At 37.9% G+C, this 18,732-nt stretch overlaps 2 protein-coding genes across 2 annotated transcripts in view; both read right to left on the bottom strand.

The window, feature by feature from the left end:
* The window catches only part of LOC137268944 (uncharacterized), a 280,426-nt gene that overhangs the window by 65,696 nt on the left and 195,998 nt on the right, over positions 1-18,732 (bottom strand). The gene's annotated exons all lie outside the window — the stretch shown is intronic.
* On the bottom strand, positions 1,079-18,719 carry LOC137268550 (succinate dehydrogenase [ubiquinone] iron-sulfur subunit, mitochondrial-like). The gene is made up of 9 exons (XM_067803120.1): positions 18,425-18,719; positions 17,587-17,664; positions 14,883-14,941; positions 14,239-14,382; positions 11,552-11,630; positions 9,191-9,313; positions 4,230-4,339; positions 3,455-3,569; positions 1,079-2,732 (listed from the first exon to the last, which is right to left on the bottom strand). Exons 1-9 carry the CDS (start codon positions 18,500-18,502, stop codon positions 2,652-2,654), a joined length of 867 nt encoding a protein of 288 aa, XP_067659221.1. The 5' UTR covers positions 18,503-18,719; the 3' UTR covers positions 1,079-2,651.

Here is an 18,732-nt window from a genome sequence, read left to right as displayed (position 1 = left end):
GGGGTCTGTCAAATATATCTACCAAGTAACACTGACAGATATTAAGAAGTTTTTGAGTTCTGCTCCGGATATGAAACACACCTCTCACTTTTGAGGGTAAGTCCAAAACGTTTCCATGGAAACCGATAAAATAATAAATCACAAAAACCCGTACATAGCAAAAGGCACCACTTTAGGTTCTGATTGATATATCTACCAAGTTTTGACGAAAAATATTGAACAGTTTTTGAGTTCTTCTCCAGAAACGAAGTCCATCCCTCCATTTTGAGACTAAATCTGAAACGTTTCCATAGAAATGGAGAAAATAATAAATCAGAAAAACATGTAAATAGCTAAAGGCACCACTTTGGGGTCTGCCACACATATCTACCAAGTAACACTGACAGATATTAAGAAGTTTTAGAGTTCTTCTCCAGAAACAAAGCCCATCCCTCCATTTTGAGACTAAATCTGAAACGTTTCCATAGAAATGGAGAAAATAAAAGGCATCACTGTGGGGTCTGCCACACATATCTACCAAGTTTTGACGAAAAATATTGAACGTTTTTGAGTTCTTCTCCGGAAACGAAGCCCGCCCCACCATTAGACTAACACCAAAATGTTCCAAAAAAATAAAATTGCCAAAAATCTGTGAAAAGCAAAATGCACAAGCATAGGCTGCGATTACTATATCTATCAAGTTTGGTCTAAAAAATATTGAACGGTTTCTGAGATATGCTTTGGAAACAAAATGATTACAGACGGACAGACGAGGTGTCGACCATATCCCCCCGCATTACATGCTGGGGAGATAAAAAGGATAGGAAAATCAAATAAAAGATGCTAAGCAATTGTTTTCAATGATTGTTCATTGGTAATGAAGCAATCATCAGTTGTGAGATTTCACCCAATTCCCAACACCAATGGATACCTCATTGACACATTAGAGGGATTCCAAGGAAGCAGGCTGGTATATTATTCCTTGAGTGGTTATCAACAAGTATCACTCATTAATGTCTCTCGATATCAAGTCATTGAAGACTGAACTACTTATCCTAAAATCACAGGATGGGCAATTGATAAAGCACAAACTTTCATGTACTTGAAACAGTTTATTTTTTAAATGACCATTTTGCATTTCAACAAGAATATATTGTACATACTGAGATATTAACTCTTAGCAATGATATGCATCTTTGAAAAGACTTGAAGGGGACCAAAATCATAGAATTAGAACCTCATTCCATCAGTAAGGCCTGGAATACTGTCAGCTGAAGCGATGGAAGAAAGTTGTACTTGGAAAACATCCAAGTCACCTGTATCTATCTATGTATAACAAGACTTACAAAGAACCAAACACACAGATCACAGTCACAAGGTCATTTCATGTTGTTGGTCCCAGCATGTTGAACCAAACACTTAGACCACATCATGCTATTTCCTCTATCAGTGTTCATATTACAGATGGCAAAGAAGGAAATATGAAGTTTAAGTATGACTACCATGTCATCTGTAAATAACCTTCTGGGGACACTGGAGGGATCATAGAAGCCATGTAATATCAATTTCATTCCTAATAGAACTAGGAGTGACACGAGGCAAAAACAACAACTGAAGCCAACAAAGGAAGAGGAACGGACTACTCAGAAACAAGAGTTACGCATAGACGAAGTTTTATTCACTACTAATATATGTACACGAATAACCTAAAACAAGTGTTGTGTGTAAAATGTCTTGTTCATAATACAAATAGTGCAGAAGTCAGTGAAATACCGCCCATCAACATCAGACAAACCTGTAACTGTGACCACAAGATCCTAGCAGTAGTGTTAGAATATGGTCCACTGCAGACTAACCATCCACAGGGGCCATGAGGACTCCACATATGAAGATCATCTTCAAGTGAGGTCTGAGAGGGAAAGTGTCACAATTCCCTCCCTCATGTACATGGGCAGCCTTTCGAACAAACAGTGTAGATTAATAGCAACCAATTCCATTACACCAGTAACACCTGTGACATGAACTTGAGACTTTTACATATTTATCTTGAAATTTTAGTTATGAACATCAAATTAATCCACGCACAAACTTTACCTATTTTGTTAATATGAACACTTAACCTTAAGCTGTGACTAGATACCCAGTACACAGTCTTATCAATGCCACAGGGTGAGATGTAACTGCCCACAAGATGTGGAAGTTAACACAACTTTCTACAGCTAAATGGGCAAATGTCAGATTTTTTATGGCAGTATCAAAGGGCCTTTTAAGATTCTCAGCCTGCTTAACAAGTAAAATACAAGAACAAATCAATATCACAAACACAACATGGATAATTGTCCTTACTCTGAGGCAGAATAGCACTGTCCTCCTCAATCACCTTCCATTCATATACATATACTGAAAACAATCACAAATATATATGTTCACACCAGTGCCATAAATACCTCGAAATAACATCCTTGCCAAACATCTGAAATCCCATTGAAACCAGCCTGCAACATATGCAAGTCTTCAACATATGACTTATTTACTCTACATTGTTTATGTTGCTGCCATAGCCAGACTGACAGTGAAGCAAGAGAGTGAGTGTCCTAGCAGGTTGAAGGATCCCTCAGCAAAGTGGCTGGTGAGGTGTGGTTGCATATGTCAGTCTGCTAATGTTTGTATCCTCATGCATGGGCTGCAGCACTCTTGTTGTAGGACAGCAGCATCTTCTTCATTTCTCCGATTGCCCTTCCTGGATTCAGACCCTGAAATGAAACGTGTGTAAAATAAAACAACACACAGTTGCAGGCCTGACTCATAATACAAGGGTTAACAATAACATATGTCCAAGCTGAGCCAGGTTTACCAGTTTGGGCAGCTTTGGACAAATTGTTCCACAATTTAGCAAGAACCAGAGGTATCACTATCCATGCATGTGTGCTGGTAAACTTCTTTAGCTCCAGTCTTTTCCCCAGTTAAAAAACTTCAACATCTTGAAATGTTTGAAATATATCTAAATCGTCTGCATAAAGACCATGAACAATCAAAAGTAACCTAGGGTTAGAGTCGTTTCCCTTTGACGAAGGACAGTAACTCTTGCTGGCCATGATGGGCAACACTGCAGTTTAGAGTTGGTCAATGTGTATGTACTCTACTGCCTAGGAAACAGGTTTCACTAAGAAGTGTAATGAACCATGATCTTCAAACCTCATATACATTGATGGGAACATTCCAGACGTGTAATGTTAAGTTGATGTTTCTCAGAAAGCAGAACAGGTTTTTCAGTGACAGAATTTACAATTGATATTTTATGATAAGGAGATTATCACACTTAACATTCTTGTACAGAACCTTGTATTCGGAATATGCACTATGTCAAGTTATTCCAATGATTATTTGGGTCTTCACCTTTTCAAAACACATGTATTATAACCTCTACAACATTTCTGAAGCAAACTTTTACTTGAACAGGTTCACTGGTATTTACCTTTGGACAGGTTTTAGTACAGTTCATGATAGTGTGGCATCTGTATACTGAGAACTTGTCCTCCATCCTGGCCAGCCTCTCATCAGTGAAATCATCCCGAGAATCAATCATCCACCTGCCCAACAAACTCAAATGATCATACTGCTGACATACCTGACAAGCAGCCTTCATAACTGGAACTGATTTTATGCATGTTGTTTTGCTTAAGTCAGCGCCCTCAAAATTGATGCTTTTAGTCAACAAAACATCAGCAAATTTGTGTTGTTTGTATGAAAAATGAACCAGTATGCACAATGCCCTTCAAAAAGTATGACATTACTTTTGACACAAGGTCTTTTGAATTTAAAGAACGAATTAACTCAATTTTTCTGTACTCTTTTAACCACTGCATATGAAAGACTTCTGGTTAGTCACCCCTAGAATATATGTGATTTTTAAGATTAAAATTAGTACTCAGTGTGATATGTGATATTTCTTTATCTGCTTACTCAATACATTAAAACCCAAAACCTATCAATGAGTCCTCCTAGAACTAACTGTATGTTCAGTTTTACTCAAAAAAAAAAACATTTCCTCGTGTGGAACAAGATTGGTGCATTAACTTCATGTCTGATAACATTTCATGTCCTTGGCAGGATAAAACCATGCAAGTTTAACACTTAACAAATGACATATAATGTATAGCTGATGATGTGTAGAAGCGATACGATCATTGCCTTTATGAAATCATTACTTGACAACAGTATGTACCCTAACTGTGCCTGGTATATGATACCTGTAAGCCTGCATGAGGACAGCTGGTCCCAGGTACTTGTCCGAGTTCCACCAATAACTGGGACAGGATGTGGAGCAGCATGCACACAGGATACATTCGTACAACCCATCCTGGAACACATACCAACTTCTTCACAACCAACAACATGAACAGCAAGCCTAAGTGCTTTCAAAATTCATCTTGATGTCTTATGTCGCAGAAAAGCATACACTACATTTAATTGAATTTGAAAATTTTAATATAAATTGTATACTTATATACTTATCCCATCTCACTGCATGCACTTCTCTCTCTTGATTTAGTGCTGACTAGAACGAATTGTTATTAAACACTTTTGCCTCTCTTGTCCATATGCAATGCACCCCATGTTACCCTCATTAAAAGACAGCTTCCTAAATTTCATGCAAAGCATGCAACATGGACCACTTGCAACTGACGTGACTATTTCTGAATCATCATTCTCATTCTTGCAGCCACTGGAAAATCAATCTTGGAGAATATGCATAGTTGGGAGGGTGGGCAGGAATCCGTCGAGTGAGATGGGATAAGTATATAAACATTAAATTTTTAGACTTATCCTATCTCACAGTACACACTTATCCCACGGTCATATGGTGGACACAGATACCCTAACTCTTGACAGTAAGACAGTAGAACTGTTCATAGACTGGAAACAGTCGTAAAAAGCAATGCACAAGAGAGGTCTGTTATGACTAGTGCAACTCCTGTGCTTGCGACGAGTTCTCCTGAACTCTTGGGTTACTAAGCACAACATCTCCCAGACAGATGGATGCTCCTGAGCAATGTGGCGTTCTACTTGTCTTCTGATAAGAGGTAGATAAAAGAGAAACACAACTCGGTCACTCACAGTTTCAGACAACATCAAATTGACCATCAATCCTTTACATAAGCTTAGTCAAAGGTTGAGTCTGGCAACTTGGGAATAGGAATGCAACAAAATCCACTGGAATCCGGGAGTGACACACTTCAGTGACGTAACTGCTTTGAATAATAGAGGTCAGAAATGTGAATTGTTGAACCCTTCCATATAGTGATACAGAACTGCATTCCGGGTTCATCCAACCACCAAAGTTGATGTATCTCCATATCTTAGCATAATAACAAGTGAAGTCGTCCTAAGCTAAAAGCAATGACACCATAAGGCAGACAAACAGTTCAGACTTATATTCTGAAAAATACGGGTTGGGTTCATTCCCCATCTGCATTGTTAAGATGTAGACAGCTGTTGTGCCAGAACATTGGGACCAAACTCGTAGGGCTTTGGATGTCCTTGACTGAGAGGTCCTGGAGGTACTGGGAAGAGAAAACCAATTCTGACCACCTAAACCATCCCTCCATAATCCAAGAAAAGAACAGTAGCTATGGACAGCCATCGTAGATGCTAGCGCCCGACATGTTTGAAAGATGATGGCGATCTTTAGAGGCAGCATGAAAATTCAAATGCAGACAAATCCCATGCTGAAGGTCTAAACTCTGTAGATTGACCAGCCAAACTGAAGAAATTCAGAGACAATTTGAGGTGAAGTAGAAATGGGAGAAGAAATGCCTCTGGGCTTGCAATATCCTTCAAAACACCTCCCCTCTTCATCATAAAGTGAGCGGGTTAAAGTTCTGTGCACTGAAGTGATGGTCATAGCCACCCTTCAAGAATGCCCCTATGGGATTAAGGACTTTTGCAGATGCAGCAAACATGCAGAGACATGTGCAAACGGGGCACCACTTTGGGGTCTGCCACACATATCTAGAAAGTTTTACTTACAGATATTAAGAAGTTTTTGAGTTCTGCTCTGGAAATGAAACACACCTCTCACTTTTCAGACGAGGTCCAATACGTTTCTATGGAAACTGAGAAAATAATAAATCACAAGATCCTGTACATAGCAAAAGGCACCACTATAGGTTCTGATTGATATATCTACCAAGTTTGGTCTAAAAACACTGAACGGTTTTTGAGTTCTGCTCCAGAAACGGAAGCCCATCCCTCCATTTTGAGACAAAGTCTGAAACGTTTCCATGGAAACCAAGAAAATAATAATCACAAAAGCCTGTAAATAGCAAACAGCACCACTTTGGGGTCTGCCACACATATCTAGAAAGTTTTACGAACAGATATTAAGAAGAGTTTGAGTTCTGCTCTGGAAATGAAACACACCTCTCACTTTTCAGACTATGTCTGGAACATTTCCATTTCCAACAAACCGAGAAAATAATAAATCACAAAAACCTGTAAATACCAAAAGGCACCACTTCAGCTTCTGACTGATATATCTACCAAGTTTTGCAGAAAAATATTGAACAGCTTTTGAGTTCTGCCCCGGAAACGAAGCCCACCCCACCATAGCACCAAAATGTAAAAAAAATATATAAATGCCAAAAATCTGTAAATAGCAAAAGGCACAACCATAGGGTGAGATCACTATATATATAAAGTTTGGTCTAAAAATATTGAACAGTTTCTGAGTTATGCTCCGGAAACAAAATGATTACGGACAGACGGATGGACAGACGAGGTGTCGACTATATATCCCCTCATTACATGTCGGGAGGATAAAAAGTGGTGGCCAGACTTGAAACATTTGGTTCATTAAAGATTTTTTACAAGTTTACAAGGGGATAAAAATAAAAATGCCAAAAATATGTAAATAGCAAAAGGCACAACCATAGGCTGAGATTACTATTTTATTATTATTATTGAACGGTTTCTTGGCTATGCTCCAGAAACAAAATGACTATGGACGGACGGACGGGGGACGAGGTATGGACGAGGAAAAACAAAAAAAATAACAATGCCAAAACTCTGTAAATAGCAAAATGCACAACTATAGGTTGAGATTATTATATCTATCAAGTTTGGTCTAAAAATATAAAACGGTTTCTGAGTTATGCTCCAGAAACAAAATGATTACAGACGGACAGACAGACTGGCAGACGAGGCGTCCACTATATCGCCCATCATTACATGTCGGGAGGATAAAAAGTGGTGGCCACAGGTGAAACATTTGGTGCATTAAAGATTTTCTACAAGTTTCTATCACTGCCCCAATACCTATCTCTGAGCCTCTTAACCGAGTTTAGGGAAATTTAGTGAATTGTTTGAACTCCAATTTCGTGGGCTTTTTTTAACGCGTTTTTTTTTTCAACTTTACAGGTTGAATTGGCATTTTTGATGATTTGTTTTGGTAAGTGCATACCGAAAGGTATCAGAATCTGAAAAGTGTCATGGTGACCTTGAAAATAAGGTCAAGCTCACCAAACCTGACTGGAGTCTACATAATCCCCCAATGCAGGCTGGCATCAAGTCTAAAGATACTGGGTACAAGAATCTGGAAAGTAGCCAAAGTGTCGTGGTGACCTACAAAACAAGGTCAAGGTCACCAAAACTGACTGGTGACTGCTTGATCCCCCATTGTAGGCTGTCTCTAAATTTGAAGATATTGGGTACAATAGTTCATGTGATATCACATTACCAGAATCGTATGTAGACGTTGCCGAATACATACTCCCCCGCTCTGCATTGAGGCGTAATGGGTTTTCGATCAGATAACGATAAAATATTTCATGAACGAAAACTAAATACATTCTTTTAATATCATTCAGCCTACCTTCACACAAGATGAAGTTTATTTCATAAACTGTTATATTCCCAGCTGTCAAAGCAATCTCAAAGTTTTGCCGGGCTTGACGTCATATGTTTTCGATCCTTTCGTTGGCTGAATAATTTTAGCAATAGTACAGCATGCCCATTGTATCAAAACCTCGCATTACACAGTCAGACATTTCAAATTGCAGAGATAATAAAAGATTTCCCTTTCTAATTTGCCCTAAAACAGTTTTAACTGTAACTGGGAACTTCCTGCAGAAGTCTTGTCATTTATTGTGGTCACGTATGAAATGGAAAGTCCTTGCATTCCCCGTCCAACTACAACCGTATCATCATTATCTAGAGCCTCATAATTACACTGCCGGTAACTGGCCTTCTTTGCATTGATAGCTTTCCATTGACATAATAGTTTAAACAGTAATAGTGTCTGTTTGGAAATGAATTTTGCAATTCATTGCCGATTTTACGTAATTAATTTTGCGAATCTATCAGCATGGTCACATGACTAGTAATGTGATCATGTAAGGCAGGACGTAAACTAAGCAGGCAAACATTAATGGCATCTCTGGAGTAAAGATTTAGGATTTATACATTTGATTATGAGGTAGATATTGCATTAATGATTCCCGAGTTGAAATTAATTTTTCATTGATTTTTTTTTACCGTTGTTGACACATGAAACTTTGATTCACAATATATTGATGCCCCACTTATAGTGGGCATCGTGTTGTTGACATGCAGGTTGCTTCTCATGGATTTTCCAGCATAATCGCGATATAAATGGGAATCACAATCGCTGATCGAAAAGATATGACAATTGGAAACATATGACGTTGCGATAGCTTATATTCTGATGGAAACTGCCAATATCTTGGTAATGATGATTGTGTGAATTTGTGATGAAATGGGCACTGTAGAACTAAATGTAATTCTGTTTCTACAGCTGGAGCAATACACAACGGACACAGGCGGTCTTCTGTCTTTAACCCTACTTTGAGAACTATTTCAATCATTAACCACTCACTAGAACACCTAAGAAAAATCCTAATTCAAAGAGGGAGTTTTAACTCTGTGATCTCCCCATATGATCCATCAATGTGACTTATCAGTGAACAGTCTGTGACATTAATTGATATTTATTTGTCAAATTTCTATCATGACTATGGTATCAGATGACTCACATGTCTATAGTTTTTGTGTGTATTGAGAGCCCCGGGAATGCTAAATTCAGAGTTCCGACAAAAGCAATATTTAAATTGAGGAGGTTTGGGCCAGATTTTGATTTCCTGGGTCATAACGACTCAGTGTTACATGAAATATCCTACTGAAAGCAACTTACCAGCTTGGCCCGGTCCGACACACTCTGCAGGTGCTGCTCTTTGCCAACATCTGCCTCACTCTCATTCTTCTTCTGAAGGTACGGTTCAATGGAACGATACTGGGCATAGAAGTTGCTCATGTCCTACACAAATAAATAACATCAGAGTTCAGGAAGGTTAACATAATGAACAAGTTGCAAGCTGAGACAACAACACTACACATATATACAATCTCCACAATCTCCTGGCTGTCATAGGGTTTTATTTTCAGCACAAAAGTCACATTAAGGTCACACGCAACAAAAAAAAAAAAACATAATTAAAACATTGTGTGTGAGATGATCTGTTCAACTGGCACTTTAGAAGTATGGTACTAAGAAAGTAAGATTTTTTTATGGATAACAACTTCTTTCATGGAACGTTTCACTATGGATTCATATACCATTGTCAAGCAAGAGTGATAACAGCATAAGAATCTATACCAAAAATCCCATCATATACAAAAGAAAAAGTTGTTATCCATAAATAATGTGTATAGAGATGTTGGGTTTTGTGAATACATGCTCTCGGCATTTGTGTTCGATCCAATCAACAAATCCTGAGATGGTGAAAACATGCGTGGCTGGAAACTGTCGTTCATCTAAGTACAAATCAGAACTTGAAACTGACAAACTGAGTTTGCATTGGTTTCAGTCTGATCAGACATCCGAGAAAATTGGATCCAGTTCATTTCCAACCCCCACACACTAACTTGTCATGTGTACAAGTATCAAATGCTAGAGTAAATAAATGTATTTTGTTTATGGTGTACAGCCTGATTTGCAGATTCTGATAACTTTCGGTATGCACTTACCGAAATAAATCATCAAAAATGCCAATTCAACCTGTAAAGTTGAAAAAAAACGCAATGAAAAAAAAGCCCGCGAAATTGGAGTTCAAACAATTCACTTAATTTCCCCTAGGGCTGGGGGAAAAAGTGGTTTCAACAGATTTTCAACAAATTGATTTATGACTCTTGCGTCCTGTCTCTGCTACACTATGTAATTAGACAGGTGTGTACACATGATGACATATTTTCATGACTGTGGGTTGCAAACAAACTACATCCATTTTTCCCGGATGACTGGATCTGACGGAAACTGGTGCAAACTCTTGTCAGTTTCAAGTGTTGCTTTGTACTTGGACGAATGACACTTTCCAGCCGTGCAGTAGTTCACTATCTCTACAGAGATGATTATTGACTGGATTGAACACAAATTCAGAGAACATGTTTCTACAAAACCCAACATATCTATATACATTCTTAATGGATAACAACTTCTTCTAGTGCATACGATTTTGTTTGACAACGATATATAAATCCATACTGAAACGATGCATTTAGTACAATAAAAGAAGTTGTTATCCATAAAGAATCTTACTTTCTTGTGACTCTCCATACTTCTAAAATGCTCATCAAACAGATCATCTTTCTGTACACACAATGAGCCCTCATCGTATCAGCAAATGAATCAGCCAATCGGAAGCCATCGTTACACTTGAGTGCACCCACACACTCTGTGACTGGGTTCTGTCTCCCGAAGGCTTCGTTTCGAGGAAAGTAAGCCCAAGTACAAAATATTGCACTTTTCAATCGTGATTGTACACTTACAATTTTGTTTATTTATTTTTTTTACAAACAGCAATGTATAGTATATGTCACGAATGATTGATAATTGTGTTTTAATTAAGGTTGTATGTGACTTTAAGTTCATATTTCATGTGGTCAATGATTGCATATTGTCATCAGCAAAAAGGCAGACACATAGGTGTCAATAAAACACACACTGAGTTTTGTCTGTCACAGAGGCTGCTTATCACCATCAACATATTTTTTCTGTATGTCCACAGACAAGAGTTAAAACATTTAAGTTTTCAAGCTGTGCAATTTTTAACGATGACATTAGTATTTCTCATGCTACACTTTTTTGCAAACTTGGTTTGCACATTCACAGGTATGGGACCAGTGTATTTTTAATACTGCAGACCCAAAATGTTTGTCATCATAAGAAACATCTCTTGGTTCTCCAACTTCGATCACAGCAACAATCCTTGCATGCATCACTTGCTGTGTTTTTACGAGAGGCCTTCCCCCATTCAAGCCGCGTGAACCTAATCATTGCACATGTCCTATGAGTGCAACGTAGCAAAGCTGTTGAAACCAGTTTTTTCCCCAGGGCTGGGGGAAAATTAATGAATCCTTTAAACACTGATTTCACAGGGTTTTTAAATCATCTTATTTTTTAACTTTTTAAACTATATATGCTTAAAAGCATTTTGTAACTTGTCAACTGATGTGAAAAGTTCACATGATATGCCTCGTAAAAGGTTGACATACTTACAGGGACAAGGTCCTTGATAACATACATGTGGGGCAGGGGATAGATCTTGCAGGTTTTACTCAGGTTTGTGTCTGTCTTACTGGAACATAGAAAGTCTCATATATATTACTGAACATATTGACCAGCATAGCTTCCGTAACAGAAGTGACTTGAGCGATACTAACATACTACTCCATTACCTTATCAGAACCAGATTTATGATCACAGAGTTAACTTATGTCCACCTATGTCAAAGTTGTGCAAAGCCACTGAAGCATGCCTGGATAAGTAGTTAACAGCTTCAAATGTCAACAAAATCACACACCCCAGGAAACTTGTCAGCAGTGAGACATCCCAATATTTGCCTGCTTTGCTATTGAAAACTAAAAACTGACACTAACTGTCTGAATGAAATATGATGTCATCATAAAGGTAAGGAGACATTTTAAGACTAAAAGTTATTTTCAGTACAGGTGCATGACATCATGCATTTACCACAACACACTTTCAAGATTAATATTCATTCAAACTTCATTCACCACTGATGCTTAACATCTAATTACAGCCAAATCAGATTTCATGTTGGTTTAAGTGCTGTGTAGGTCAATGCAGACATCATCAGTGGTGAATGGGAACAGATTTGACTAAAATGACTGAATGAACATAAACTCATTACGATGATACAGCTCTTGTGTCACACAGAAAATGCTATTGAAAGTGCTATTGAATCAGCATGTTATGGTGCATGGCATTACAAAGAACATAAACAAAAGATGCTGAACTAGGACTGGAATCACAAAGTCACAACAGTCAGACCTTCCCGAGACACTTGCTTAGAAAGTGAGGTTTTGACTTCTGTAATTTTTGTCTCAATTTGTAGATAAATCTGTAGGCTTGAATTTCATGCACAGTTTTATTAAGATATTTGCAGTGACCATCTTTGAATCCATCTTGCATGAATATGGGCGAACCTTGATGCACACCTTTCCTTTCATATGGTGCTGAGACCCCGTCAGTGAAAACATACACCTTGGGGCTAGTTATTTTTTGTAAGCACCTGTGTTACTATTATATAAGTATTTTACATCATTGTCACTGGCATACACCCATGTCTTGAAAAAATTGCTATGCCAAGAGTCATGGGATCACTTTGGGCAGAGATTTGGGCATTTTTACCCAATGAAATACAAAATATCCCATTAACATTTTCACATGAGGAGAAATTCCATGCTTGCATTACACTGTGTAAATAATACAGAAATATCCAATGAAAAATATAAATGCCATATATCTGTAAACAGCAAAAGCCACCACTTCAAGATGCGTCTCATATATCTGCCAAGATCTGTTGAAAGATATTATGAAGTTTTTGAGTGCTCAAAGCCAATCCCTCCCTTCAGAGACTAAGTCAGAATTGTTTCTCTGAAAACGAAGTCCATCACTAACTTTCGAGACCACGTTCGAATCGTTTCCATGGAAATTGGAAAAAAAAAATCACCAAAAGCTGTAAATAGCAAAAGACGAAACTTTAGGATCTGATTGATATGTCTACCTAGGTTTGCAGAAAAAAAGTGAATGGTATTTGAGTTATGCTCCCATCTAAAAATACTGCACAGTTTTTGAGTTATGCTCTGAAAACAAAATGATTACGGACGGGTGGACGGAAGGACAGACAGACAGACAAGGCCTCAACTATAGCCCCACATTACATGACAGGGGATAGCAAGGAGACATATGCATGAGGGCATATTCAAAAGTAGTGAGCCTCACTCGTACAATGATATGAATGCCTCTGTTTTCATGTTTTATATTTCTACATAATATCTCTCAATCTCAAGCAAATTGGTTTGCTATGTTCCAGCCTCATGATCCCCATTTGTTTTACTTTTTTATCTTGGTACTCCCATCAAAAAAACAAAATCTGCAATGCATCACAAACTTTAGGAAACAACTATACAAGAAACATGTGTTTGAGGCAGGTAGAAATGCGCAGAAATCAAACTTATATATTAATGTGCATAAAAAAATTCAAAACTACAATCGCTTGTTGACTCCCCATCTTCATGTTTACTGAAAGAACTCGTTTTCATAATCATAAGGACATAACTGATTCTAACATTTTCACTATTCATACATGATGCCAAGTGTTCAAACTAAATAATGAATGGTCACACAAGTGTCAGCTCCCAATATATTGTAAACAATACCAACTTGAATTTCAGGACACAATGTTTTTGAAAGGTCAAAATGGGGGTGTCCTTGAAAAACAGTCCCCGTCTAAATCAAAATCAAGCAATCCAAATCTTTGGCTGTTGATTATGACAGGGATTCATCCAATACCATTTTGAACATATTTCATATGATATTATCTGTTGACATACCACTATCCAAGAGGTACCAAATGACATAACATTTTCATTTGCCGCGATTATTTTAATAACATTTTTATACACCAATGTGTTGTGATGATTCATATCTTGTGAACCACAATACCCACATATATGAAACTTTGGAAATGGCTTTGCAATAATGCTAATGATCCCTTCAAAATAAAATGGAAACTTTACAACACTGGACATGGAGAATATAGTTGGGTTTTGGTATCGTATATGTATTCTTGAAAATCATCTCAGTGGGATATCCCCAAACCACTTGAGTTCAAACTGAAGTTCCATGTAACTTCAAAAGGACTTAGTAGGAAGACTTACTATATACATGCGAGGGTGTTTGTTCCTTCAATGTTCATGGAACAGGATCCACAGATTCCCTCTCTGCAGGATCTTCTGAAGGTTAAGGTGGGGTCCATCTCATTCTTAATCTTAATCAAAGCATCAAGAACCATTGGACCACATCTGAAAATGGAAAGAATTGTGTACTTCAAACATTTTCATCTCAATGCCCAAAATAAATACACTAAGGATCAAAATACCCTCAAAGTGCTCCAGAAGTCTGGGTGCTTCAAGAGAACATTTATGATTTAAAATATTTTAAATAAGTTTTAACCTGCTCATCAGTATACTGGTACTCATCCAGACACTAACATAAACTAAGAAAACCATCAAACTGTTAATGTCCTACCCACATCATGAGTAAACGTGAAATCTTGTGATCATTACCATTTACACATATTAGTCATAATCTAAGCAGGATCACTATTTTCTCTAATCATCTTTGTGTAATTCTTGCTCACAAATCATTGAGATCTCAGTTTTTGCATATCATTCTAACTTTGGGAAAGCCTTCTATGTTGTTTCTTACAATCAGAATGGCTCCATTTTTCTGATCAGTCTGAAGCTGATGATGGATTCACCATTTATTATGTACAATACATACACTGAGATCCTCCACTTACTGATTCAAGTCCACTTCGTATGTTTGAACACGGGGCTTGTCACCAGCCTTGTCAGGGTCCTGAAACAAACATGGTACTATTGTTGCTGTTTTTTCTTCAAATGGATACCACACTAACATTGGGGCAAATGTCCTCCCAAAACTGGGTTTATTGCTATTGGTGATGAACAAAACATATTTATCAGTGAAAACAGAAAGATGTACTCCAAACAAAAGGTTCATGACACCAGATGGAAACACTTTTCATATTTGAGATTTGATTTGAGAAAAACAGTATTGATGATCTCTATCCATGCAAAGACACGACCATGTGCACAGATCACGAAAATTGCATAAAAAATACAATAACAAGTCAGCAGTTGGTCTATCATCCCATATATATCGCTGGTCCCAAGCCAGTCAGAATTTGACACAGTGAACTGTATATGATATGTCTGGTGAAACAAGGACAAAATAACTATGCTGACTGTTTGATTGAAGTCCTTTTCAAACAATAGGAATCTCAACAATCAACTGACAGGTCTCTCACTGCTTGAAACTCTCTGGACTGCATCACACGCCACATTATTGACGAATTTAAAAGCAATTCTTGGCCATGTATAAAGACCCAAAGAACGGGTGACACATACTTTTTCCCCTTAATCTTGTTGAAGATCAATTCCTACTGAACACATCAAGTCGAACTGATGTACAGTGTAACTCAGAAGGGCTGGTAGTTTTAAACTTAAGAAATATAGAAATACAGAGATTAGGTAATGGGAGGACCTGGCACTACATCCTAGATCTTATGAACACGTCAACTCAGAAAATAGTATAGGCACTGAGAAGCCGAAATGTTACATAAATGACCATTACAGTGACCCTGACCTTCATGGAAGGTCACTCAAAACAGCTGAAAAGCAGCTTCCTCAGGATGATGTACCTTTAGTGCATTAGTTGATCATGGAAAGTTTGCAATTGCTGAGATTGTAGTTTTTACAGAATAACTGGTGAAGGCCATGGTTCTGTTTGCTTGTATATATTTTCCTATTTCTGATTTCACATTGTACATGCAGCTGTTAAAGGGGCACTGATGCGGAGCAATTTCCGTGGACTGGTAGTTTCTTTTGTTATTGTTTTTTTCCACTGAGTATCCCCATAATATCCCAGAATTTGTGACTGGTTCGCGACCTCTGCTGCGCCACCCATATATGCAATTGATAGCTAAAGTATAGACTGACCAACAAAGATGATGTCATTATTATGAAAACAAATGAAACACTTTGAAGTTAATCAACTGCCAGTGGTTAACAAATGGTTAGGACTGAAAAATAACAAATAAATTAAAACGAATAAATCAAAACAAAATGCAGATATTAAACAGACTAAAGTTACAGCAACAATGTCTGGCTATTACTTCGTTCAGGAATGTATCCATCAATATCAACATGCAAGAACAATATTCCATTCTTCTGCAGCTGGTATATGATCCTACTCTATGTCTTGTGCCTTTCAACAGTCTATATGCCAAAAGGTGACACATCGTTGCAGAATTTTTCACACTATAGTCTCATTGGTCACCCTAAAATAGCACACTTGTCAACTAATTGCATGATGTCCGCCATTAGTTAGGCAGTAATGAGCAATCAATCAATCAAAGTAGTGGCGGTTAATTCTTTGAAGGAGGGATTTTTTTTCACAATCGTACTTTACGACAGCGTGTAGTTAGTACAGATTAGTAAATCCACACGCATAAACACTGTCTTTTGAACAATCTGCTGTGGAAGTACTTCATCAATCAGCATGTTATCGGTTAATCCTTAGATAGATGTTTTGTTTTTGTAACTCAGCTGATAAACCCTCTTGCATCACTTACATGCACATATTACATAACATGCAATATATTTGCCACATCAGACCTTAATTCATAATGTTGAGTATTTACTCCGGACAAGAGAAATGCCAAATGGGCACCTGTCGGGTAATCCAAGTGGGGTTACCACTAACCACACCTGTCATAAATTCATTTACTGACCATTAAGTGAATGATGACAAATAACACATGTAGGTTTATACCATCAAACGGGTTACAGCAGGCAAGATGTAATCTTTGCGTCGCACACAGCCTGAAAACACCTGTGGTCCGAAACTGTTTTGACCAACGAAACTTTGTTGTTACATAAGAAATACATATAGGCATTTGCTGTGTACTTGAATAAAAAGGTATAATCATTTTCTTTTCAGAATTTTTCAGATTTCTCTACCAATTCAAATATATTAATTATGTGGTTTTAATAAACCAGGGGCACAGCTATCCAAATTTACATATGATTTTCGCTATGACAGCTGGGCCAGCCCTCAAAACTATCTAAATATAAAGTTTTGCAATCTATCAGACTTATATGAAACAAACGGCTTTCTAGCTACGTGCCTGTAGGCATCGTATTTTTACATGACATGATTTAATATTGAGGTCAAAAATGCAGAAAGAGGATCAAATTGGATCAGTCATTATACCATCCAGGCATCAGAAATACTACACTGCTGGGATATTTTATCACAAACAGACAAGGAACAGTGGGGAAATAAAACACATAGAAAGCCAGCCTTATCCAGTAATGTAACAATAACAATGACATGCATGGCCATGGTGGAGGTGAAACACAAGTGGCTGTTAAAAAGGTGAACATGAATTCTGAGGAGCAAATACACTACATGATGCTTACCCATCTGTAGATCTGAAACTTCTTTATCTTGGGACTGAGTTGAGGGGCAGCAGCTGCAGCAGTCTGGGCCAACCGTGTCTAGAAACAGCAACAAAGGGAAGAAGTTGTCTGTACCAGTCGATGAAATTCAACTTACTTTCAAAAACTGTAATGCTAATTATAACTATATCATATGAACTGAGAACTCAGTATCCTTCTGAAGTGGGAATTTCTATGTACATTACTGGCAGATATGAGGTCAAGACTGGTATAGACAGATTAATCTTTGCATGCCATGAGTTACCATTGTAGTGACCACATTTAAAAGTCTGTGCAGATTTACATTGTCAACAAAACAAAAACACTAACAGTTCGTAGATTACTGAATTATCAGCTTTGGTAAGAGTTCCTTCCATTTTCCTGCCCCAAACCATATTTATAAATTAATATGTACTAAAATTATTTACAAAATCTAACACAGCACTTACTAGAGGACTAAAAAAATAACTAAAAGCCCCCAAATTAAGTAGAACACATTATGGGGATGAACCACCCCAAGATAATTACCTTTCACAGACTACATGTGAAAAATTGATAAACCACAGACACATGAGACGCATATGAAGTTACTTAAGCACTTTACTTAATTAAATAAACATCAGGAGACACTTTTTCTTCTGTTCCATAACATCATTTTACATAACTCAAGACTTGCATAAACAAATCAAGCCCAAGGCCAAGGTCATTTCCCTATCTGACCAAGGTGAAAACGATATGTAATGAGCGAGGTCTTGCCTTACATCTGTGGGGATATGGCCTTCTTTAAACCATACACTTGAATAAATACCGATGTTTATACCTGATGCACCTGGACAAGAGCCTTTCGTAGAGGCGAAATTCCCGAGAGCAGGTTCCTGCCAGCCATACTCGCTTGCATTCAGAACTCTAGTGTTTGTGTCCGGGTTGGGTGGCGCTTACATAGACTGGTTCCAAGATCCTCCGTTCGGTGTCGCTTCCAGAATGCAATGGATCCTGAGACTGGGTTTGCCGAAGAGCGCTTTCTCTCCGTCCTTCAGTAGCCAGCAGGACAATGTAAGCTGGGCCCCGTCTCTCATATCATAATGTAGCTTGGCGCAAGTTGTCGCGCGCATGAACAGTCGATGACCA

Source organism: Haliotis asinina, chromosome 16 (genome assembly GCF_037392515.1).
Source record: "Haliotis asinina isolate JCU_RB_2024 chromosome 16, JCU_Hal_asi_v2, whole genome shotgun sequence".
Taxonomy (NCBI): Eukaryota; Metazoa; Mollusca; class Gastropoda; order Lepetellida; family Haliotidae; genus Haliotis; species Haliotis asinina.
The sequence above is the reverse complement of the archived record's forward strand: the minus strand, read 5'-3'. Positions and strand labels throughout refer to the sequence as shown.